The 24,972-nt window shown below is 36.7% G+C and overlaps 1 protein-coding gene across 2 annotated transcripts in view; it reads left to right on the top strand.

The window, feature by feature from the left end:
- GABRG2 (gamma-aminobutyric acid type A receptor subunit gamma2) overlaps positions 1-24,756 on the top strand; it is a gene marked incomplete at both ends in the record, with an annotated part of 52,762 nt that extends 28,006 nt beyond the window's left edge. The window contains 4 exons of one of the 2 annotated variants that reach the window (XM_081315517.1): positions 15,492-15,644; positions 20,867-21,072; positions 23,094-23,117; positions 24,481-24,756. In XM_081315517.1, the coding sequence (XP_081171643.1) occupies positions 15,492-15,644; positions 20,867-21,072; positions 23,094-23,117; positions 24,481-24,756 (659 nt within the window). The remainder of the gene's footprint in view (positions 1-15,491; positions 15,645-20,866; positions 21,073-23,093; positions 23,118-24,480) is intronic. The other variant, XM_081315516.1, reaches the window with a different exon arrangement.
- Positions 24,757-24,972: the final 216 nt, after the last annotated feature.

Genomic DNA, 24,972 nt, shown 5'->3' on the forward strand with positions numbered 1-24,972 from the left:
CAATGAAACACCAGATGTATTTTTCTTAATAGTCATGGGAATTTTCACTTCACAGTAATGGAATTTATGATCTTTATGATGGGGAAAGGACCAATGAATTTAGGTCCCAGTTTTTTGCATGGTAGTTTTAACCTTAGGTATTTGATTGAAAGATAGACTTTCTCCCCTATATGAAATGGTTTCTGGGGGGGACCGCCTTTTAGCTGCTTGCTCTTTTTGAATTTTTGTGGCTTTGGCTAAGGCTCATTCTGTTTGCCCAAGTGCTCTGCAGTGAATTTAGCCACTTTGTCAGTATTAATGAGGAAGGGGGCTCTTGGGGATATTCAGACATGGCAACAAATTCCCTGCCAGTGGCTACTTTAAAGTAAATGAGTCCAGTACTGCTGTGCATGGTGCTATTGTATGCCACGTCAGCAAAAGACAGGTCTGTGTAGTTGTTCTGCTGATAGTTAACATCTCAGGTATTGTTCCACTATTGCATTCTCTCATTCAGCAGTCTCATTCATACTCAGATGAAAAACTGAGCTGAGCCCTGGGTGGATCCAATCATTTAGCTGTGAATTGAATCCCTTGGTCCAATATGATTCTTCTTGGTGCTCCATGGAGTTGGAAGATGTGTTTCGAAAATAGTTTTGTCAGTTTCTGGGTGGGGGGAAGACCAGGGCAGGCTATAAAGTGAACTTGTTTAGAGAAAAGGTCAGTAACATTCAATTATGGAATTCCCACTATTGGATTTCCTCCCAGGGTTGGGATGGCTCTACTACCTGTTGTAACCGTCGTGGGGGGTGTTTTCCAGTCTTTTCTTCATGGCTGCACATATTGCACAGCTCTTTACATAGCTTTCAATGTCTTTTTTTCATTCCTGGCCACCAGTATTGCCTTCTTACTATGTGTAAAGTCTTTAGGAACCCAAAGTGACCAGCTTGCTTGGCATTGCGGCTTTGTTGCAGGGCTAGGACCCTGAGGGAGCTAGGAAGGTCCAATTTATAACTTTTCCATGCCAGTTCATCTCTGTATATCAACAATTTCCAGTTGTCTTTGAACCAGGGGTCGGATTTCAGTTCAGTTCTAAGTTTCTGGGTCAAGTCACTCTCAGAGCTGGCGGATTTCTTTTGAGCTTGATGCCTAGTGGCCACTTGGGAGGCTTTTTGAGGAGAGATGATAGCATTGATAATTTCCTTGCGAATGCTCTTGTATCGTGGCATTCTGGATAAGGCATCAGCTAGGAAGTTCTTCCCTCCAGAGATGTACTTTACAGTGAAGTTGAAGCAATTGAAATATTGCACCCATCAAACCTGCTTGGGGGATAATTTCCAAGGTTTTTTATAGTCAGTCCACACTTCAAATGGTATTTTATTCCCCTCTATAAAATGATGCCAGGTTAGTAATGCCCAAAGAATAGTAAATGCTTCTCTCTCCCATACCGCCCATTGTCTCTGTATGTCGGTGAGTTTCCTGGAGGTGTATGTGCATGGTTGTAGGTCTCCCTTGCTTCTTTTTTTGGAGAAGAACTGCACCCACATGGCTACATTGCTAGCATCCACCTGGATAATAAATTGTTCTTCAGAGTTAGGGTGTTTGAGGACTGGTTCTCCTGTGGATAACCTTTTGAGGTGTTCAAATGCTGCTTGGCATTCCACAGTCCATTTTAAGGGTTGACCTGAATGGAGTTTTGCCCTCCCCCTTTTTTCCTGTTTTTAACAGTTCAGTGATTGGTAGGGCTGTTTTAGCAAAGGAGGGGATGAACTGTTGGTAAAAGACCCCTACCATGTCATTGATCATGCTTCCCAATAAGGGCAATTGGCAGGCTCCATGACACTCCTCTCTGTCTTTCAGTACCTGTGAGGATGACCTTGGTTCCCACAGGATCACTCAATGTTATGTCTAGCAATACCTCCGTTTTCATCTCCCCCTGCCTCCCAGCTGGTGTGGCAACTGTGAATGACAAAGATGGCTTCAGCCAGGTTCATTTCAAAAGTTGGCAATATCTTCTTGTTTGAAACATGCACTAGTTTGGCAAATATACTTTAGAATATGATTTGACCCCCTTTTTTCCTTTTCAGTATGCATATAGATCTGTAGATGCAAATATAAATGAAAAGCACATAATTATCTCTTCAAATCCTGACTGGCCTGTTTCTCTGTGGTTTTGGGGATGGAATAAGAGAAAAGTAAGGTCACCCTGGGTATAAAGGAGAAAGCCATATTTCCTCTTAACAAGCTCTCTGGGAATTATGCTTTGTTATTATGTTTGTTTCCCAGAAGTGGTAGAACAGCCAATCTACTATTTGAATGGCAGCAAAACCTGTCTCTTTTGAATTTTAAAGAAAGGAAAGCAATTCAGTTACTTCAGTTCAGTGAAAGGCAATATTATCTCTCCCTATTCTTAAATTTTAATTGCTTCCCCAACAATTCCTAGTATGTTTCCTCTTCTAACCTCAGTTAAACTTTTTTTTGTTAAACTTAAGAAGAGATGTTTGGTTCAATGAGCATGAGAGTCAGTTTGTGTAGTGGTTAAAGCATCAGGCTAGAAATTGGAAGATTGTGAGTTCTAGTCTTGCCTTAGGCTCAAAGACAGCTGGATGACCTTGGATCTATGTACTAGTCTTGCTCAGCCTTTGGAAGAAGTCAATGCACAAACCACTTCTGAAATCTTGCCAAGAAGAAATGCAGTTGTTAGGAGTCAAGACTGACTTGAAGACAAAAGGAAAAAAAAGTATAATATAGGCAAATCACTCATATTCAGTGGATCATTATCAATTCAAGTTGCAAGTTTATTCCCATAGTGTATGGAGAATAAAATCAAAAGCCATCTTGTTATCAATGATTTTTTGCCCTTGTTGCTTTCAAGTACCTTATTCTGATTTCATGTTAACTCTTGGTCTATGATCATACAGCAAATAAATAAATCTACTAATAATTTATTTATTTATAGGAAATACTGTGGCAGTGTTTATTACTGTATAACATAGTTATGAAACCTATGCTATGTATCTGCTATTATAACTAGTTAAAATTAATATTTTCCCCCTTGAGTTAAATCTAATAACATAGCTTTATATTCTGTTCCAGTTTCTGTTTGCATGGCAAATGGGTTTAGATTTTAGCACTTATACCTTCTAATTTTTTTGACACTATTTGGGAGAAAAGTGAAGTGAAGAAGAGAATGATTAATAGTTTAATAGATTGAAGAAGCTGATGATTGAATTAAGTATCTTCAAGTTGGCTCAGTTCTGGAGGTTCTTTTTCTTATTAGTGATATGTGAACTGAAATATTACACCTTTAAAATATATCTCACAAGCTCAAAGCAATTTTCTTAAATGCTACTGGAATAGTAGTGTGCTGTACAGGTTAATTGGAAAGCAATTTTTTTAAATCAGTCTGAACAACTCAAACAAGAAAAAGGAATTATTCTTCTCTCTCGTGGCTGCTCATTGGAGAGAAAATAAAAGGAGGCATATACATCTTCATTTGCAGATTATTTACACACTGGTGAATAATGGTATCTTCAGAGCCAGCTCAATCAATATTCAAACTTAATGCTGAATATTGATGGCCTTTTTTTTACAGGCATACTAATCTTCCCAGTACCAAAAACAAAATTCTGCCAAATTTTATGGATTTCCAGGGAAGGTTTGTGCCTTTTGTTCTTACTATTTTTATGGCCAGTTTATTTTTTTTCTCCCACATATGTAAATTCTGTGTTGGAAATTGTTTGGATCAGATCTAGCAGTTCTGGATACACGATTCTGTTTTACAAGCCTCTTGAGAACTAAATGGGAAAAATATAGCTCAGTGCCATATGTACACACAATCTCTCCCTCTTCTTAGATTTGTGAGTATAAGCATTGCCGAGGAGCTTATTCTGGAGATCTACATTTATTTATTTAGATTTATGATTTACATGATGCTTCTTCAGTCTTAAGTAAGCTGGCTTTCCAGAATACTTCTATGAATTCTCTTCACAACTAAAATGCCACTCATTTATTGCACTGCAACAAATGAAGCAGTTCTTAAATGGGATAAAATGTGAGTTCCTGAATATGAGAGCAGCTACATTGAAGTTATAGGAAATGTAGCACATTATAGAAAGAAATTGCATTTACCCTTGGAATAAACGGTATAAAGAATACCTTGTTTTTGTATACAGATATGGCAATACTATAATGATACTACTAACTGCCCAACAATAATCAATGTATAATATGATAATACACACTTAATGTTTAAGTGTACAACTACACTTAAGTAGTCAAATTAGTTAAACCTGGAAATGTTTTTTTTTTACAAATGAACAGCATTTTCATAAAAATTCCATGACAACACACTGTGCACAATCTCTTGTGTAAGGTTGTCCCCCTCAGTGTTAGTTTGACATAATTTTGTGCCTCTATAATCATATATCTGAATAAAAGATGCCAATAGAAGAGACTATATGAAGCTCAGACTCCACAAATAGAAGGTGATTTAATATAGACTTAGAGGGTGAGGGGAACATGCTTTCAAACCAGTGATTTTCACTTAGTCACCATGTCCCAGAATACAGTTAGGATGTATCTTTAGAGCAAAATTTGAAAACCTAGCATACATAAAGACTCTGAAGTGAATTCTGTTGAAACCATTATCACAGATGTATCACTGTTTCACTCCTTTATGTAATGAAACCAGTGGTGGGATTCAGCCAGTTCGCAGCACTTTGGCCGAACCGGTAGCTAATGTTTTGTTGCCCAGGCCCAGAATGGACTTCCAAAAGCAGCATCCACACAGAGAACGGGTTGTTCACATATTTGAATCCCACTGCTGAATGAAACCCTAATTGTGGGCTTAGATGAGAATGCTTGGAAAAAAGACAGGACCGATAGAGGTAACTCATGATCCCACATTATGCTAATTCTGGGAAGCTTTCTACACAACTGACAGATTTACTGTGTTCCAGTTGTCAGCTGCAGTTTCAGAGATATGAAATGTAATGCTAGAAGCAAGGCTTTAAACATGTACCCAATGTTTGAATCCAGTTCCTCTGGAGTAAGAAAAACTGATTCTCCTGAGATCCTTCAAGTCGGTTCTCCCTAGCTCCTTTGCAAATAACATTCAACAAAGCCTGGCAGTGATTTCCACTTCAGCTCCCTCCTCACACCAAAAGAGGAGACTCTAAGGGGTATCTTTCTTCATCCAACCCTTTGCATTTTTTAAAAAATCAAACTAATCATGAACAAACAGAGCAGCTTTACTACTTGCTATAAAAATAGCAACCATATAGTTATATAGACAATACCACAAGAGCAAATGTTAACCCTAAGCTACTTAGGTTTACTAAGTTGGGGGACTGGAGGCTAAAACATATAGGGAACGGTTGCTGGAATTGGGTATGTGTAGTTTAATGAAGAGAAGGGTGAGGGGTGACAGGATAGCAGTGTTCCAATATCTCAGGGGCTGCCACAAAGAAGAGGGAGTCAAGCTATTCTCCAAAGCACCTGAAAGCAGGACAAGAAGCAACGGATGGAAACTAGTCAAGGAGAGAAGCAACCTAGAACTAAGGAGAAACTTCCTGACAGTTAGAACAATTAACCAGTGGAACAACCTGCCTCCAGAAGTGGTGAATGCTCCAACACTGGAAGTTTTTAAGAAGAGACTGGACAGCCATTTGTCTGAAATGGTATAGGGTTTCCTGCCTGAGCAGGGGGTTGGACTAGATGACCTCCAAGGTCCCTTCCAACTACTACTACTTCTTCTTCTTCTTCTTCTTCTTCTTCTTCTTCTTCTTCTTCTTCTTCTTCTTCTTCTTCTTCTTCTTCTTCTTCTTCTTCTTCTTCTTCTTCTTCTTATTATTATTATTATTATTATTATTATTATTATTATTATTATTATTATTATTATTATTATTATTATTTTTGAAATAGAACCTTGGAAGTCTTCTAGTCCAGCCGCCTGCTAAAGTTATTTAATTTGTTGGGATTCTTTCAGACAGTGTTTACTAAGAACCAACTAGTTTACTGTCTTAAAGGTGAAATTCAGTACATATTTAAAGAAACCAATTCTATCCTTCCCTCTTTCAAAATGTACAGGTCAATATTTAGCAGTTTATGCACACTCTCCACTTGGTCCTGGTAGGTTCTTTCCCCTCTGCTGATCCCAGTTTGTTTCTCCATTGCTTCAAGCCTTGATTCCCCCACCCCACCCCACCAATTTATTGGTGAATTACTTACAGGTAAAACTGCTGACTTTTTTCTTCCCCACTGGATGAACATTGAGGACCAAGATTTTTATAGACCACTCCCGTCTCCATGTCTCAGGTCTGCTTCTGCTTTCTTTTATCCTTACCCCTCTCCCTTTCTCTTTCCATTCAATTGCATTTGATTCCTCAACACTCCTTGGACAAATCCCTATAGCTTTCTTGGCAAGGGTTTTTTTTTTTTTTATTCCAGAAATGGTTGACCATTTTCTCCTTCCTAGGGCTGAAAAAAGTGACTGCTCCAAGATCACTTTTGTGCCTAAAATAAGACTAGAACTTATGGTTTCCCGGTTTCTAGCCTGATATCTGCACCACTACACTGTTGTTGTTGTTGTTGTTGTTGTTGTTGTTGTTGTTGTTGTTGTTGTTGTTGTTGTTGTTGTTGTTCTTCTTCTTCTTCTTCTTCTTCTTCTTCTTCTTCTTCTTCTTCTTCTTCTTCTTCTTCTTCTTCTTCTTCTTCTTCTTCTTCTTCTTCTTCTTCCTCATCTTCCAATGGCTCCAGGCTGGACCTCTCTTCCCTATGTCTCTCCTATCTATCTTGCATGCAGCATTAGAGCTTTAATGCTTTTTTGCTCCTTGGGGCAGTATTTTTATTATCTGGAAGTCCCCAATTCCAAAATCCTTAGGTATTCCAACATGTCTAATATCAGCAATTTACTTTATCTCTCCTATAATCACCACCAATTTGTTCTTTTTTGAGGATCTTTTTCTCTTATTCTAATGTTTATAGACTCAGATCTTTCACATCCAGTTATGATCTATCTAGCTCTGTCTCATCTGTCTATCATGCCTGCCCATCCACCAGAAGGAACTCATTACTTCTCTTACCAAACTCCTACCATGTTTTATCAAACTTTTATTCCATCACAAGCTTCCTAGTAGCATACAGCTTCAGACAGCTCCCATTTCTGAATAAATAATTTTATCTAAAATATACTGTATTTGTTCAGTTTGTTAACAGAGGCTGATACAATAAACAAGAGAAAAGCATGTTGATTTTCCCACCCACCCCATTCCCATTAAAGTATATTTATCCAGTTAAATGAACTGAAAATTTAAACAAATCTGTGTCCATCCCTTTCTTTTCACATTTTTTTAATCTTTCCAGCAGAAAGCAATATAATTCTTTTCAGGACAGCTGGTGTATACGTGCATGCCAACATGCCATGTGGGCATGTGCCAATAGTATAAGCTGGTTCACATCTCTGCAGTGACTCATACTTACTTAAGCTGTTAAACATTTGATCAGTCTTTTAGAACAATTTATTGAATCAATCTGAACCAATTTTTTTTCACCATTTTCCACCATATTCTGGCACTGCTCATTACTAAAATAAATAAAAGAAATTCCTAGCACATGAAGAACATTGATGCCAATTTTTGATGTCTTGATGATTTAATTCTGATTCTAGACTTGCTCACCTTTATGCACATAAAATAAAAGGAGCAGTTAAGATACTGCTGGTTATCACCTATAAAGCCCTACATGGCCTGGGTCCGGGGTATCTGAGGGAACACCTGCTGCCGGCATCAAACGCCCTTCGCCCAGTGCGCTCCCACAGGGAGGGTCTGCTCAGGGTCCCGCCGGTAAGAGATTGCCGGCGGGTGACACCCAGGGATAGGGCCTTCTCAGTGGGGGCGCCTGCCCTCTGGAACCAGCTGCCGGTGGAGCTGAGGACTGCTCCCGACCTCCGATCATTCCGCCGGGGCCTGAAGACCTGGCTCTTTGAGCTCTCGGGCCCAGGCTGAGGAGACATTCATTTTAATTGGGGTTTTTAATAGTACAGGGTTGATTTAATATTTTTTTAAATTGGGTTTTAACTTTTGTATGGTTGATTTTTAACTCCCTGTAAACCGCCCTGAGTCCTCAGGGAAAGGGCGGTATATAAATGCAATAAAAATAAAATAAAATAAATAAGGAAAATTGGCTGGTTGTAAAGACAAACATTGTGAAAGATGAAAGATACCTTTAAAATTCTATTTTGTTCCATTCAAAATAGTTAATTCAATTCCAGTTAGTCTATTTTGGTCTTGGCATTGCAAGTTCATGCTCCATGCATTAAAGAACAAAATATCTAACATGTTGTATATGCAGATATATTGACATATTAACTATGCTGTTATAATTCTGCTAATCTTGATTTATCTTTGTAGCTACCAGAGCTAGTTCAATAATGGATTCATTCAGTATTTCAATGTTGGAAGCATGCAGGCTGTACTGTGTAATTATCTGTTAAGGCCATATTTTGCTATACCTTTTCACAAAATGGAATCTGTATGCTGTATGAAATCATTGAACTAGTCCTGTAACTTCTCTATCTTTTCTTTTTGGACAATTTTTCAGTTCTCCTTTACTGTCACATATGTTGCATGATAAAGTGGTTCTGTAAATGGAGACAAATTCATATATGGTTTAATATTATTGAACTTTAAGGATAGTTGGGCCAAGAAATCAATGCATATTTTATTGGAGGGCCAAGAAATCAATGTCAAAATATACTGTAGTGACTTCCATGGGGTTCAGCCTAAACTATGAATGTTCATAGAAAGATCAAGGTATAAAAGAAGTCTAGGCACCTTTGCTCAGTATAGGACCTTCAGTTCCATTTTGTGACCCTAGGAGCCTATATTGACCATAACTCTGAAAAGGAATGGCAAAACTGCAGAAAATCATTAAAATAACCATGTATTTTTCCTTCCCCTGAAAATAATGGAAGATTTCAATTCTGTTTATATTTGGGGCATGCTCACACCCATTTTTCATAATTATCCTGCCAATGCAGCCCATAGGATTGAAACTAGTCCTGATTGGTATCCTAATAGTCCTCACCCTGAAAGTAAATGTTTAATTGGCAGGAATAAAGGATCTCTCCTTTTTAATATACCGGTATATATGATGGCTCAGTGGTTAGGATGCAGTATTGCAAGCTAACTCTGCCCACTGCCAGGAGTTTTATCCTGACCAGCTCAAGTTTAACTCAGAATTCCATCCTTCCAAGGTTAGTAAAATGAGGACCCAGATTGTTGGTGGGGCAATATGCTGACTTTGTAAACCACTTAGAGAATGCTGTAAAGCACTGTGAAGCAGTATATAAGTCTAGGTTCTATTGCTCTCTCTGTCTCTGTCTGTCTGTCTGTCTGTCTGTCTGTCTGTCTATCTATCTATCTATCTATCTATCTATCTATCTATCTATCTATCTATCTATCTATCTAGATTATATGCCATCCATTTGTTGTCCATTCTTAGCAATCACATAGATAGATTTTCTCTATAATGATCTGTCCCTAACCTGGTCCTTTAGTTCTTCTTGAACTGGTTCAGTTCTTCAAAAGTGCATTCATCATCACTGTATCCATTTACTATGCTACTAGTAAACCCATTCTTCTCTTTCCTTCCACTTTTCCCAGCATTACAGCCTTCTCCAGAGAGCTAGGTCTTCAAATAGTTATCCAAAATGGGTAATTTGAGCCCGGTCATTGGTGCCTCAAGTGAAAACTCTGGGTTGATTTGTTCAATTTGTTTGTTTTCTTGACTATCCACAGGATTCTCAAGGGTCTTCTCCATCAATAATAAAGACGGAGGGGGAAAAAAGAAGCATCCCCCGCCCTAATGGCTAATATGGATCAGACCCCAGTGTACTTACACTGTAAAATAAAAACAAAAGGGTGTTCATAAGATGCACATTTAAGTATCCTATAGTTCAGCCTTGAAGGATCACTGAACTTCATACCTCAGTCTGGAGACTCACTTGTGCTCATTTTTTTCCTGTTTCTGTCCTCTTTCATGCCCCTGAGGAAGCACCAAGAAACTTCAGCCTTTGCTTTTCAATTACCCATTAATAAAGTGCCCTTTATGTCAGATGTACTAAGTAGCAGAAAGCCAATGCACAAAATACATTTTGTTGCATCAATGACATATACCAATTGAAGCTAAGTACAAATATTTTGTCATTCCTTTGGTCTGCATTTGCCAAGGTAAATATATATATTTATCCCCATGTTGCTTCTGTGGTTGAACAACAGGCAAGTATAACTGCATTGCCAAAATTAGGGGGACTATGCTTCAAATTATTTAAATGTTTTAACATGCTGTACATTCTAATACATGGTGTCCCTATAGGCTTATTGTGCTGGGTTAACTCAAGCACTCCATTATGGTTTTAACCAAATGCCAAAGTAGGTCTCTCAGTCAAAAGCATAATTTTTAATTTCAAAAGCACACTGGTCCAATTATTGCCTTGAAAGAGGATTTGAGGAGTGAATGTTAAGTTTGTATTCGCTGGAAGCCTTCTGTGGTGACTGGACACAGGTGTTTGTTTGTTTTCATTGTGAAGACCACTACACAATGAAACAGCTTGGTGTCTGCTTTACTGAGTTACAGATGTGATGCCAAACATTGGATTCTGCTGTAAAACTGCTAAGATCACCACAACACTGAATGAACAGTCTGGTTGTTTTATTGTTACAACTGCAATATTCTTGCTCTTTTTATGCTTGGGTCAATGTTGTGATACTTTTGTTGCCTCTTATTTTCTCCTGAATTTTTTAGACTGAAAGGCAAACAAGCTAAAAAGTAAATGGAATTCTACTAGAATGGGGGTGGGGGGGAGGATTTGAGCTGCAGTACGAACAGGATTAACATTTTAAAACATCATAATACTGTATACTTCTAAGCATTAGGGCTGTGAAAAGCTTTGATTTGGAAGCTTTGATATGAAGGAAATTCGATCAAATAATTCCTTTGAACTGAATGTTTCCATTGAATTGCCAAATCAATTTGACTGCCAAATCAAGTCAATTGATTCTAATCTGATGTAAAGTGTGTTAGAATTTTGCAAAAGGACATTTAATTTGGCCAAATATTTGGATCAAATTGATATGATGGCTTGAACTCAATCAACTTGAACTTCAGTCAATATGTCTTTGAATTGAAAATTATAGTTGAGTAAGGTTGTGGCTAATTCATACACTCCTACTAGGCATATTTCTTTAGAATGAAGTTCCTCTTCATTCACAACCCTAGGCCTGTGACAGTCTATATAAGATTGCAGTTATGTATTGCTGCAATGAAAAAAGGGTATTATATTTTGATAAATTTGGTTTGGTTTTGCAAGCCAGCATGGAGTTGGGAAATTAAGTGCATCTAAATGGAACTCACATAATTGTTAGTGTGGAAGTAATATTTCAAGTTGTTTTTCTGTGAAGTATTGTTGATACAATTGATGTTTATGGACATTGTTTTGCTTTTCATAACTTGGAGAGTCGATTGTTCCATACCACAGACATTGTTTTTTGTAGTGAATCTGCATGAACAAACTTTACTAACATGGAATGTTAGAGAAGCTGATAGACCACTCACCATCTGATTTGATGCACTGATATCTTTTGCTTTAGCAGGATCCCATTATTGGACTGCACAGTTTTTCTTATAAATGACTATTTATTTCCACAATCCTTTTGAAAGTGTGGTTCTTTTAGTCCCCACTAAAAGAGCTATACTCTCAAACAGATCTGGGAATAAAGCTTTTTCTCTTGTGTAAAAGGGTTTTCTGTTGTCTGGGACATTCTAGGGATAGTTGAACCTGACAAAAGCCAGCTTTGCTTAATTGCTCAGTTTTGTGAGGGTTTTCTTTTAGTATAACAATTCATTAAATGTGAAACCTCGTATAAATTTAGAAGGAATAAATACAATACGTAAACTCATTTAAAAATTCAGATGAGACATATTTCTCAATCATTCCACAAAGGCAATTCTTAGATTAATAAATAAATCCTAAAAATTAAAAGAAATCTTAAAAGGAAACATATATTGTACATGAATAACAAATCAATATATTCTAGGTATCTGCACTGATGATAAAACTTGGTTTCAGATATGACTTGGTGCTTTTACTTAATCAGGTCAGTGTTTATCTGCTTCATCTCATGGCAAGTGGTCAAAGGATTAAATTTTCAAAAACATTAGGTTTCAGACCTTTTGGAGCTAGACTCTTTTCAGTTTTAGGCTTTTGAAACATGAACAGTGTCTGACATTTGTTGACTTGGGGCAGAATTAAATGACATTTTTATCACAATTATTGCAACTGTCAGGATAATCCTCCCAAATTTCACGCAGAAGAATTGCAAGTTTTAATTATAGGTTTGTTTGGTTTTGTGTGTGGATGACATTGGAATAAAATATAATTATTTAATCTTCTCCTTATCAATGGTCAATGCCAGTGAATTATAGGGTGGAAAGAGGAACTGGCTTCCAACTTCTTTTGAAAACTATACCCAAATCCATAGGATTCCTATAGCCCAAACCTAGTAATCTGCAGGCAGATTTGCTGATCTAGGAGGGAAAATAGCTCCTTATTAAGTGTCTTGGAAAAAAGAGGTGGAGGAGTTTTGTTGGATATGTACCAAATCTTATGATATTTTCTTTGAAGATATCTATTTAAGCAAATATTTTGATCTGCATTGGTTCCTCAATCTCACTAAACTAGTTCTTTGCGGCTGTTTTATGGCACCTGGATTTTTGTAGCTGAGACCTTGTAGCCCTATGAGTGGAAAATTAATAGGTTAGGAGGTGGTCGCTGACCTTGGTCTTCTTTTCTTCTTTTATACCCTATGGTATAATTTAAAGAGAGATTAAAGAGTGCTTTTCTGAGAATTGAAACACAGTGCCTAACTTTTGACAATAAATCTGATAAAGAATTCCATGTCTTCTTTACATCATGTTTGACCCTTTGTTTTCAACCTTTATCTATAACATCTTTTTCTGCAGGGCCCCAAACTTTGGAATTGTTCCTTTGTTGCTGCAGAGGGCATCTACTTTGTATTGTTAAGCCACAGATTCTGTCCAAGCCATCTTCATCTGGTCAACATTTAGGGTCCTCTCAGGCTACCAGAAGATGGCAAAAAAACTGTGCAGAGAACTCTTAACATTTTGCTGCCATCTAGTGATAAAATGCACTTTGCAGAATTGGCCTGGTTGTCTTAGAGTTGTCTGAACTGATATGTGTCTTTTATTTGAATGCTCTGCCTCAAACCCAGGGTTAATGCAGTTCTGTGAAACTAGCACAGTCAGTTAAAAATATTACTAAAAAAATCAGGTCTTTACTTGGTTAGTAGTTAGTATATATATGTTCTTAAGTTAGTGTATATATGTTAAATGTTTGTTAAGCATTCAGAATACACTTGCTTAGTCCCAGATACGGGACAAATCTTATTTCCTGTTTCAGCCTAGCTCAGGGCCATCCACAGGCAGTAGCCACAGCAGTGGCAGCTCATATTTGTGTAAATTTTTTTGGGCTTGCGCTATATATATATCTCAGATAAAGGGTATGACTAACTGATGAGAACATAAATAGTTCGAAATGATCATCTTAGCCTCCCAAATTCTTTATTAGCAATTTGAATAATTTGCACAAATAATGAGCTGTCATAAGTTGACTAGTTCCTGTGGATAAGCCCTGAGCCGGGCCAAAACAGGAATGAAAGAGTTAATTAGCAAGGTCCATTCAAAAAAACCCTTGACAAATACTTAAACATACATTTGCCTTGCCTTCCAGCTAATATAAGAGAGAAGGAACCCGTGGCTCAGGAGGTTAAAACACTGCCTGATATATAATCAGCCCGGGTTCGAATCTCAGATAAAGGGTATGACTAACTGATGAGAACATAAATAGTTCGAAATGATCATCTTAGCCTCCCAAATTCTTTATTAGCAATTTGAATAATTTGCACAAATAATGAGCTGTCATAAGTTGACTAGTTCCTGTGGATAAGCCCTGAGCCGGGCCAAAACAGGAATGAAAGAGTTAATTAGCAAGGTCCATTCAAAAAAACCTTGACAAATACTTAAACATACATATATATATATATATATATATATATATATATATATATATATATATATATATATATATGTATATATATGTATGTATATATATATATGTATATATATATATATGTGTGTATATATATATGTGTATATATATGTGTATATATATGTATATATATATGTATATATGTATATGTATATATATATATATATATATATATATATATATATATATATATATATATATGTATATATATATATGTGTGTGTGTGTGTGTGTATATATATATATATATATATATGGGGACGCGGTGGCTCAGTGGGTTAGGACGCTGAGCTTGTCGATCGGAAGGTCGGCAGTTTGGCGGGTCGAATCCCGAGTGCCGCGTAGCAGAGTGAGCGCCTGTTACTCGTCCCAGCTTCTGCCCACCTAGCAGTTCGAAAGCACGTAAAAATGCAAGTAGAAAAATAGGGACCACTACGGTGGGAAGGTAACAGCGTTCCGTGCGCCTTTGGCGTCTAGTCATGCCGGCCACATGACCACGGAGACGTCCTCGGACAAGCGCTGGCTCTTCGGCTTTGAAACGGAGATGAGCACCGGCCCCTAGAGTCGGAAACGACTAGCACGCATGTGCGGGGGAACCTTTACCTTTACTATATATATATATATATATATATATATATATATATATATATATATATATATATATACACATAGAAACAGTATGTGCCCATTGTCTTCTAGCATGGGGTTGACTTTATGGAATGAACTTGAACAGAGATGAACAGTTCCAGCCTCAGTCCCAGGACACATTAGAATCCTTCCTCTTCATGGACACATCATCCTTTTTACTGAAGTTTTTTTTTTTTTACTGAAACTGAAGCATTCATGACAAAAAAATGAATCAAAGACAAAAGAAAATCAAAGAAAGAAAAGAGATAAGAACCAGTGTGAGTTGAATGTGACAATCTTGTGGAAGCAAGTTAAAATAAATAAATGAAAGCAAGAGCTAGTATATTGAAATTGATTGGTTAGTCACTAATCTGACATTGAAGGATATGCAGTCCATGGAGAAATGTAAGTTAAGCTGGCTAGATACAATATACTCCACCCTGCTATCATTTGCTAGCTTGTGGTAGATAGGAGGTTAATTGCACACTGATTATCTAGACTCATTGCAATTAATGAAGCAATTCTCTTAAATGTATGCGCATCAGTCATGAAGGTACTCTTGCACAGTTTTCAATTAACTTTCTAGTCCAGCTGGAAAGAACAAAGGTCCAGTGAAGTGAGATGAGATTATTTTTAAGAAGAAACAGATTTGGCACCAAGAAATTCATTTCTCTTGAGTCTGTGTAGAATGCATCAGTGGACAGTAATTTGACTGTATAATGTATTTTGTGTATCTGTATCTCTTTATACACTTTTTACAGGTGATTATGTGGTGATGGCAGTCTATTTTGATTTAAGCCGAAGGATGGGCTATTTCACCATTCAAACGTATATCCCCTGCACACTCATTGTAGTCCTCTCCTGGGTTTCTTTCTGGATTAATAAGGATGCTGTACCAGCCAGAACGTCTTTGGGTAGGTCCTTGCTTCTTTATATTTTTATATTTTTAGTAGTCATAAAACCTCTATAACAATGTGTTAGCTTATACAAATTGCCTAGATATGTGGATCCAACGTGACGATCATTTCGAATGTTGCTTTAAAGCTTTTGCCCTGTTAAACTCTAGAGAAGCACAATGTAATGTTCTGATTGGAATTCTCCAAATTGGCCCCAAAGAAGCTCAAAACTTTATTACTTCCAGATGAGCAGAACAGAAACGAGAAAGTTTGTAGCTTTGTTTCTCTCTGTCCTCTTCCTGGACTTGCGTTTTTAAAACATATGCTTTCACTTATAAGAAATGGGATGAAATTATTTTGACTGGGCCAATAAAATTTCTAGGTCAAACACGTGGGGTGGAAAGTTTAACATCCTTAGCTCCCACACCTCCCTACCCCCAATTTATTTCATTTGCTAACTTTTTTATGCATTTAACAAAATTTCCAAATTAGGTTTCCCAATTCCGAAAAGAGTCAGTCTTGTGGGCTGGAAAGAGCCTGGATCCAATATAATATTGTACTTTCTTGTATGGCTTGTATGGAATACTAAACTAATTGGGCTATGCTTACAGCATAGCAATATCTTACTTATAATAAATACTTTTTTTCTATCTGATATACTTTGTATGTCTGTGTGTCCCTTTGAATCAGTTTTTTGACTCCTGGCAACTATCTGAACAACTACTTGCAGTGTTCTTGGCAAGGTTTTTTGGAAATAGTTTGTCCTTGCTTGCTTCCTAAGGCTGAGAAAGAGTGACTGGCCCAATCTCACCCAGGTAGTTTTGTACTAGAATCCATGGTCTCCCAGTTTCTAACCTGACCCCTTTAACCACTATACCAAACTACCCCCAAATTATTTTCAAGAGCATTGTGTACAACATTAGACAGACTTAACAATAGTTTAAACTGGGAAAACTGTGAGCATCCTAGATTAAGCCAAATCCACAAATGCTACAAAATTCCTGGGAGCCTGGCGCTCAGACAAATCATCCATCAGCAGACACATAAACAACATCTACATACCATTCAAAAGAGACAATCAAAAAGCCCAAAAGGAAACAGACCAAACACTTCCTCTACAGGATTAACACTAGACCAACAATCAAAAGTAAACAATACCTCAATCAACAAAACAAACGAACAGTAAATTATAACCTAATTCAGGAACCACCAAGATACTCCCATTTATCCTGAGAGGGCAAGCCACTAGTATACAAAATGAGAACAAACCCCACTCCATTATAGCACTGATGATGTTAGTTTGGTAAGAAAATCTCTGCAAGAAAACATCCAAGCTAAGAGAACACCAAGAACCCCACAATAGTGTTCCAATCAGATTTCACTGCCTCTATATGCCTTGATTTGCTCATTCAATAAACTATATGATTCACTTTATCTATAGTTATAGTATATTGTCAACGTTTAATACTTGACCAATATAGTAAAACAGAAGATGTGGTATTACAACCTGATCTTCAGTTAAAAGAGAAAATTTATTTCCTTTCTTTCAGAAGTTATTGTGCGGAAATGTTGCCCTATATATTTACATCTTTGTGAACATATTTTGGAGCAGATATAATTGAGATATATACATAGACCAGTGACCACGCATAGTTCTGAAGTGAAACATGGCTGTCTGGAAGTTCAACCAATATCTGCTCAGGGAGAACATTCTCTAAGATGCAAACCATGATTATGATGATTGCTTAGTTTGTTCTGAAGTGCTGAAATGTATGGATATATTATCATATATGTATGACATTCTCACAACTTTAGGCAGCTGGATTACTGAAACATCAATTAGCATTATGACTATCACAAATCTTAGGTTCTAAGGGCTTCCCACTAAAGAGTGGAATTAAATGGTTCACATGAGCACCACTCATGGGGTAAAAAGCTTCTGTAATAGGATCGTGGTATTCTGTTGGCCAACCATACACTTTTATGTCTACTGCAGGGACACTGGCTGAGGAATTCTGGGAATTGAAGTCCACAAGTCATAAAAGGGCCAAGTTTGAAGACCCCTGGTCTACTGGTTATGTTTGACATCAGTATGACTATATTGGTATAGGTGTGAGGGATCTTCCATATGAAGCAGAATCTTGGATCAGACAGTATATTGGGACTGCATTCTTTTCCACTGCTGCTAAGCCATGGTTGCTATACATTGTAGCTGATCCATATGTCATTAAGAAGGTGCAAGTCAGCTTGATATGAATTGATGTATTCTTTACCTATGTTTTAAGAAGGCTTATCTGAATATCTCTATTTTTGGTAAAATATAGAGTTACAAAGGTAATATTCCCTTTGCAAACTTCCTGCATTAGAACAAAAAGTCAAAGGGAGATTCTTCATTCAGCAAAGTGGACCTGGTAATCCAGGGGGTCTTCAAACTTGGCCCTTTTATGGCTTGTGGACTACAATTCCCAGAATTCCTCAGCTAGTGTGGCTGGCTGAGGAGTTCTGGGAGTTGAAGTCCACAAGCCATAAAAGGGCCAAGTTTGAAGACCCCTGTGGTAGTCTATCCAGCCACAACAAGGATTCTAACTATATTTACTTGAATGCAGAAGGAACATCTCCCTGCCAGCTTTTTTTAAAAAAAATAATTTGGGAAGATCATGGATGAAGCTCATGCAGATCATGAGTGAAACAATATGGTAGACAGTTCAAGGAGCTTTACCTTCTCACCCTCCTTGTGTATTTGAACTAATGAAGGAAAGCTTCTGAAAGGGATTAGTAGCTCATGACTTGCTGTCAGAGAAGAATATTCTATCTTTGAAACCTTTCCTTAATCCAGAATGTATCTAAGCCTTACCACAGCTGAACATATATTCCAGAAGTAGAATTTATTTCTGAGATACAAAGAACAGAAAGAGCAGTGCATTAAAAAAACATGAGGAAAGAAATGTGGCTTTGAAATCAGTTGACTCTACCAAAACTGTACTGTGAAATGTTCTCAAATTCCACCATGTACTATTCATGTCTTTGAGCTGTTCCATTTGTAAAGTGGATGTCAAATATTAATAGATGTTTAAGACAGAATGAGTTTTAATTTCCACCAAAAGCAGTGATATAATTGAAAATGCATATGTTACCCATATTTGTTCCCAAGTCTGAACTAGTTATTCTTTTTTAGAAAAAAATGTGGATGTTTATGCTAAAGAAAAAGTAACTATGATTGCCTTAGGCAATACCCATTTGTGAGTAAGTTTTCCCACTAGCCTAATTGATGAGAGCATCCAATGGTGATATGAGGTCAATAGGTTGTTAGAACAAAGTATGTTTCGAGTATATATTGTGATATTCGTTTACCCATTTCTAGAGTTTAAGAAGATTGGATTAGACTAACATCTTGTATTTTCCTCTTTTGGCAAATCAAAGCCAAAATCCATGTGTGTCTGTTTTCATATACATAGTGCAATTTTTAAAAACCTTTTCTCCCTTAAACAACTGAGACTAAGGGCGTTTCCTCTTTACTTTCAAATTAACAGTCTGATTCCATATCAACCATTTTCTGTTCAAGATACAGGGAATCACAGAGAATCTGGTTTTCCATTAGAGATGCTGAAACTTTATTAAACTTGAGAATGGACCTTTTTTTCCTGTGATGAAAACTTTGCATTAGCCCAGTTCCTGGGGTTTATAGAGTTTAACCAATACAATTCACGTACCATTTCACTGGTTTTTAAAACTTAGCCAGAGTTAATTTACCTTGGCAGTTTTTTCAACTTCATCACAGTAACTGCTCAGATTTTTGTTATAATTTTTTAGAAATTCACAAAGAAAGACTTCCAAGGGATGCTTTAAAGTAGCAGCTATTACAGCCTATAAACACTCATTTGAAATAAATGTTCACATTGAGGGAATTCTACAGTTCACACTTTACCCAGACAAGAGCTTTAAGGATTGATAAGTTAAATTCCATCATTTTAAAATGCTCTTAGTAACTTTATGCTATCTAGATACTTCAGGACCATTATTTTTGCCAAAGAACAGAACCAGATAGAAGGATTAAGCCAAGCTATTCATTTCTTGCCAGCTAGATAATAAACAGCATAAAGTAGCAGTTACTTTCAGTTAAAAGCCACCTTCCAGACAGTGCAGGATTAGCTGCTCACAAGATGGAACTGCATGGAATTTGCTCCCCCCCTGCTAATTCTTGTTTTTCTAGCTCTGTGTTATTGCATTTGGCTAACTAGAGCTAGAGCTTTGTTGTAGAAATTGGCCAGAAACTAATTATATTCAGTAGGAATCATAGAGGAGGAGATACTAAAGACATCTGCGAGTACCCAAAAACAAATAATGGTTTGTCGAGATTTACTCCATTCTCCCTTTCACAGTTCATGGTATAGGCATATTATAGCAAACATCCTTAGGCATTAACACGATGGATAACACTCACAAAGGAGAATGATAACAAGGGGTCTGAGCACTATAAGTTGCAGATCTGAATAAGCCTAACAAAGCAAGCAACTGTACTGTTTTCTTGTTATCCTTTGGGAGATCAACACTCAGAAAGCTGAAGGAAGAATCCTATCAATAAACATTTATTTAGTTGAATATCTGTTTATTTATTTAACTGAAACATGCTACTGGTTGGATCCAAAGAATTCCAAAGCTAAGCAAATCTGTTAAGTACAATTAATCAATTTTCTTATTTTTCTGAACTTCTGAACTTGAAGTCATTTTATCTTTGGCAATTGGTTTATTTTTTTAAAATCATATGAAAATTCATACAGCTTTTTTACATGCTTATACAAATATGTCCCTTTCATGTGCAGATTCCTCTACATTGGTTTGTGTGTAGATTTTGGCATATCCACATTTATTATCTGGATCAAATGTACATGTACATTGAGAGTCAGTGTTGTGTAGTAGATAATGTGTTGGAATAGTAGTGATGAGACCAACTCTTAGTCCCCCATCAGTCAAACCAACCTGTCACAGAAGCCTACCAGGTGACCTTGAGCCAGCCACTGTGAACCTTCAAAGAGAGAAAGAGAAAGAGAAAGAGAAAGAGAGAGAGAGAGAGAGAGAGAGAGAGAGAGAGAGAGAGAGAGAGAGAGAGAGAGAGAGAGAGAAATGAATTGTTTTCTATTTCCATCTCTGCTGCATGTCCTGCTTTGTCAAGCATCGGAATTCTCTACTTATGCAACAATACATTTTCTGTACTTTTCTGCCTGTTTCTGTTTCCTCACTAGGTATTACAACTGTCCTGACAATGACCACTCTCAGTACTATTGCTCGCAAATCTCTTCCCAAAGTCTCTTATGTGACAGCAATGGATCTCTTTGTGTCAGTCTGCTTCATTTTTGTTTTTTCCGCACTGGTGGAGTATGGGACTCTTCATTATTTTGTTAGTAACAGAAAGCCAAGCAAGGATAAAGACAAAAAGAAGAAAAATCCTGTATGTATTTTGTTGCAATATAAACAAGGTTACAAACCCTGATTTTAACCATGTTTTTCAGAAATGAACACTTTCTTGTTTTGCTTTTTTTTCTCTTAGCTATATCGAAACAGAAAGTGGTGTATAAAATTTGCTTTATGACGAGGCTTGAGTAGGAATGTAAATAGCAGATCTTCTTAATATCTGATGTAGAACAAAGATAGAACACAGATGGAGATCCAGAAGAAATGGGAATGGGGGAATCCTTTATGTAGCACATTGAAGTGGTATATATAGAAATTGGAAATGGTGAGACAAGTCAAAAGCATAAGAGTGCACTCATTTTCCTACTGACCCCAACTTCAATGCTGCTCAAGTTTTGTGTAATAAGCAGATCAATCATGCCAGAATTGCACTCTGCAACTTTTCTTAGGATCACTCTGAAAGACTTTCTTGCTTATTCTCTTTATGGCTGTCTCAAAATCTCCAATTTATATCAACAGATTAAAAAACAAACAAGGGAGATACTTTGCATGGGCTGCCCATTATAATATCGTATATTGTTTCTTTTCATATATGTTAGTGGAAACTTAGTGCCTTTAGACATTGTCCTTCAAGTCCTGTGTTCCTAAGCATAGAACTTTCTATGGAAAGAGGTAAGATTTATAGATCTAGACATCTGGAGGGTTCAGCATTTCTTCTCCAGTATAGATCTTGTTAACCCTGAAAGTCTAAGGATTAACTTACTAAGGTTGGGGAAAAGACTGTAGAATGCATTAATTATGGATTTTAATTTTAAAAAAATGGTATGTCTTTTCTTGTCTATTTTTTCCTGCTTATCACTCTTCCTTCTGTTTTAATGGTCTATGTTATCTCCCTACTTTTCTTTTTATTTTCAGCTGTTTATCATTTGTGTGTTTTATTAATACAATGTACTTGTCCTCTTGTTAAAAATTACACATTTGTATAGTGAGTTTATATGTGCTTATTTGCTTCAAGAGTTCATTCCATGTTAAAACAATTACATAAGATCGCCAGCAAATATTGAGTCCATTGTGCCACTATTGGATCAAAAATATTTGTGGACCTATTCTTCAAATGCCAGGCAGAACAAGTTTAATTACTATAGACTTTTACAAGCTTTTGTAATGAAGATGGCAGTCTATAGCCAATGGTGTCTAAATCATCATAGAAGAACTCAAACTCTGTATGAGGTCAGAAAGAACTCTTAACTTGAGAAACAAATGACTGAAGTCAGATTTTTACTCCTATGAAACCTTCTATGCTATCACTTCTCTGACAGTAGAGTTCTGGCACAGGAGATGTAAATGTGTGTGGACTAACAATGGAAGGTTTTAGATTAGTTGAGTCTCCAAACCCTCCAGTTCTCAGGAATATCCCTGGTCATTAAACAAACAAACAAACCAGGCTAAACCTAATCTAAAGCATTTCTCTCCATTAAAAACAATGGAAAGAAAACTGTTATTATTTACTAGTATTGTTTTAATGGCATTATTTTAATGCTGTTTCATAGTAGAAAGAGACTGCTCTTTCATGGTTTTGTTTGTGTCTGTGTTTAATTTTTTAAAGAAGAACAGCTTCAATGCCATTGCTCAAAATACAATATAATGTTTTTATATAAATAGAATTTTCTGTTTTCTTCAACTCATATAGTGAACTGACATGTAGAAAGACAGCAGGTTGAAAAACAAAAACAAAAGGATGGGTGGGGAATCAAGAACAGTCCTCAGAAATCTGATCAAGTGTATTTTCTATTACTAAATGCTTGCAGACAAATCATAGCTTTCTTAGCTTTAGAAATAGCTTAAATTAGAATTCCAAAATGTGTAATTTTGATTCTTTTCTATATAAGTTCTTGCTTAGTAGTCTATTTTAAATCCTTTTTCTGTTTGTTTTCTTTTAACTTGCTATAGTTTCAAATAGAATCTTTAATTTAAACTACTTTTTGTCTCCTTTCCCCCTCTTCTTCTTTTCTTTAATTTAAAATTTTTGATTTTTTTTTTCTGTCTACAAAACCAAAGCTTCTTCGGATGTTTTCATTCAAGGTATAATATTTTTGGAATAGAAATCCACTGCATGTGACTGCTGAACTGAACAATTAGAGCTTCACTAGAGGTTTATAAAATAATTTGTGCATTCTACTTGAAACGGCCTTATGGTGAAGTAGAATGGATCGTATTTAGAAATGAACATCAAGATGATTCAGCAGCCCAGACACTAATTCACTGCTGTTTTGAACTTATGCTAAGTTCAAAGGATTTGAATATTTGGATCGCATGCATGAAGAGATCCTCGTAGAATATCCAAAACATCTATATTATTCTTTCACTCTTCTTAAGTTATCCATGGGATCCAATCCAATGTAGTAACCACAGCAGGAATACACCATAAATTCTTTTAGAATTCATTCCTAAGCCTTAGTGATATCTTCTGAAGATTTGCTAGCTGGAAATCTTTCAAAGATGTAAACTGTTGGATGCCATTGGATGATCTTATAATTATTCTTACATAGGCCAACAGAGTTTTGAAGGCTATAACATGCTTATATATACTGCTGTCACTAGCTCTCAAAATCCAGAGTGGAAAATACAGGGTAGCTGTATGTCATTGTTAAATATGAAATAGAATTCTGAAATAAATACTTTTTAAATATCCAAGTAACAGATTAAATGAAATGATGGAATGATCCTAATACATTGGAAATATATTTCTGTCTACAGTTTTTATTTCAATAACTTGTTCTTTAAAAAAAAAAATCTTTCATGTACTAGCTGCTGGTTTCAAGCAGTTTGTTCCTCAAAGGTTCAAAAATCTTTATCAGTAAAATGTGATTGAAATGATTGAACATATACAGCTGCCATATTTTGACATGATGAAGCTTTTAGCTAGTGAACAGTTGTTAGTTGAAAACTGCATGTTATAGGAATGCTCAATTTCAAAGATCATTAAAAGCATCACCTAACCTATGTACAAATAATTAATCTGGTAATATTCCACTTCTCCATAACCAATTTTAGCTTATTTCACTATGTAGAAACTTAAAGTATTAACTTTCAAATTTATGAGAAACAAATACAATCACTTTCCTCTATTGAACAGTAATTTTATAGCTAATAAGGGAAACAAATGATGGTGTTCCTTTGGCTACATTCCTGTTTGGAATTAAGTCCTGCTGCGAGGATGCTGTTCAGTAACATTTGGATTTAAGGTATAAGTGTTGGATTGTGCCTTTCCATCAGTTCAGAATGATGGGTTCATCATTGTAGTAGCAAACCAGATCTTTAGCAAGTTGGTCATGTGCCTGTTCTGTAGAGCTACTAGTTGCTTCACACCAATTAGCTGAGCTTTTTATAGCAAAGGGACAACCATTCATTATTGTCCTTTTCCCTTGCCCGTCATTTATCTTAGGCACCAACAATTGATATCCGTCCAAGGTCAGCGACAATTCAAATGAACAATGCGACACACCTCCAAGAACGGGATGAAGAGTATGGTTATGAGTGTCTTGATGGCAAGGACTGTGCAAGTTTTTTCTGCTGCTTTGAGGATTGCCGAACAGGAGCTTGGCGGCATGGAAGGATACATATTCGCATTGCCAAAATGGACTCCTATGCCCGCATATTTTTCCCCACAGCCTTCTGTTTGTTTAATCTGGTCTACTGGGTATCTTACCTTTACCTTTAAACAAGCAGAAAGGAAGTTGATTACATGAGCCTTATTGTTGGGATTTCATTAGAAGATTGGTTTCCTGTTTGAATTCACTTCAGTGCCATGACCTATTGGCTTTGGTGCATATGAGGGGACTTAAAATAAACACATGGACTATCCTGCAGGCAGGAGCCATCCCATTCTCTTCTGCCCCAGGGAATGCACTGCACATTTATCATTATCCATGCATAG

Source organism: Vipera berus, assembly GCF_964194415.1.
Source record: "Vipera berus genome assembly, chromosome: 2".
Classification (NCBI taxonomy): Eukaryota; Metazoa; Chordata; class Lepidosauria; order Squamata; family Viperidae; genus Vipera; species Vipera berus.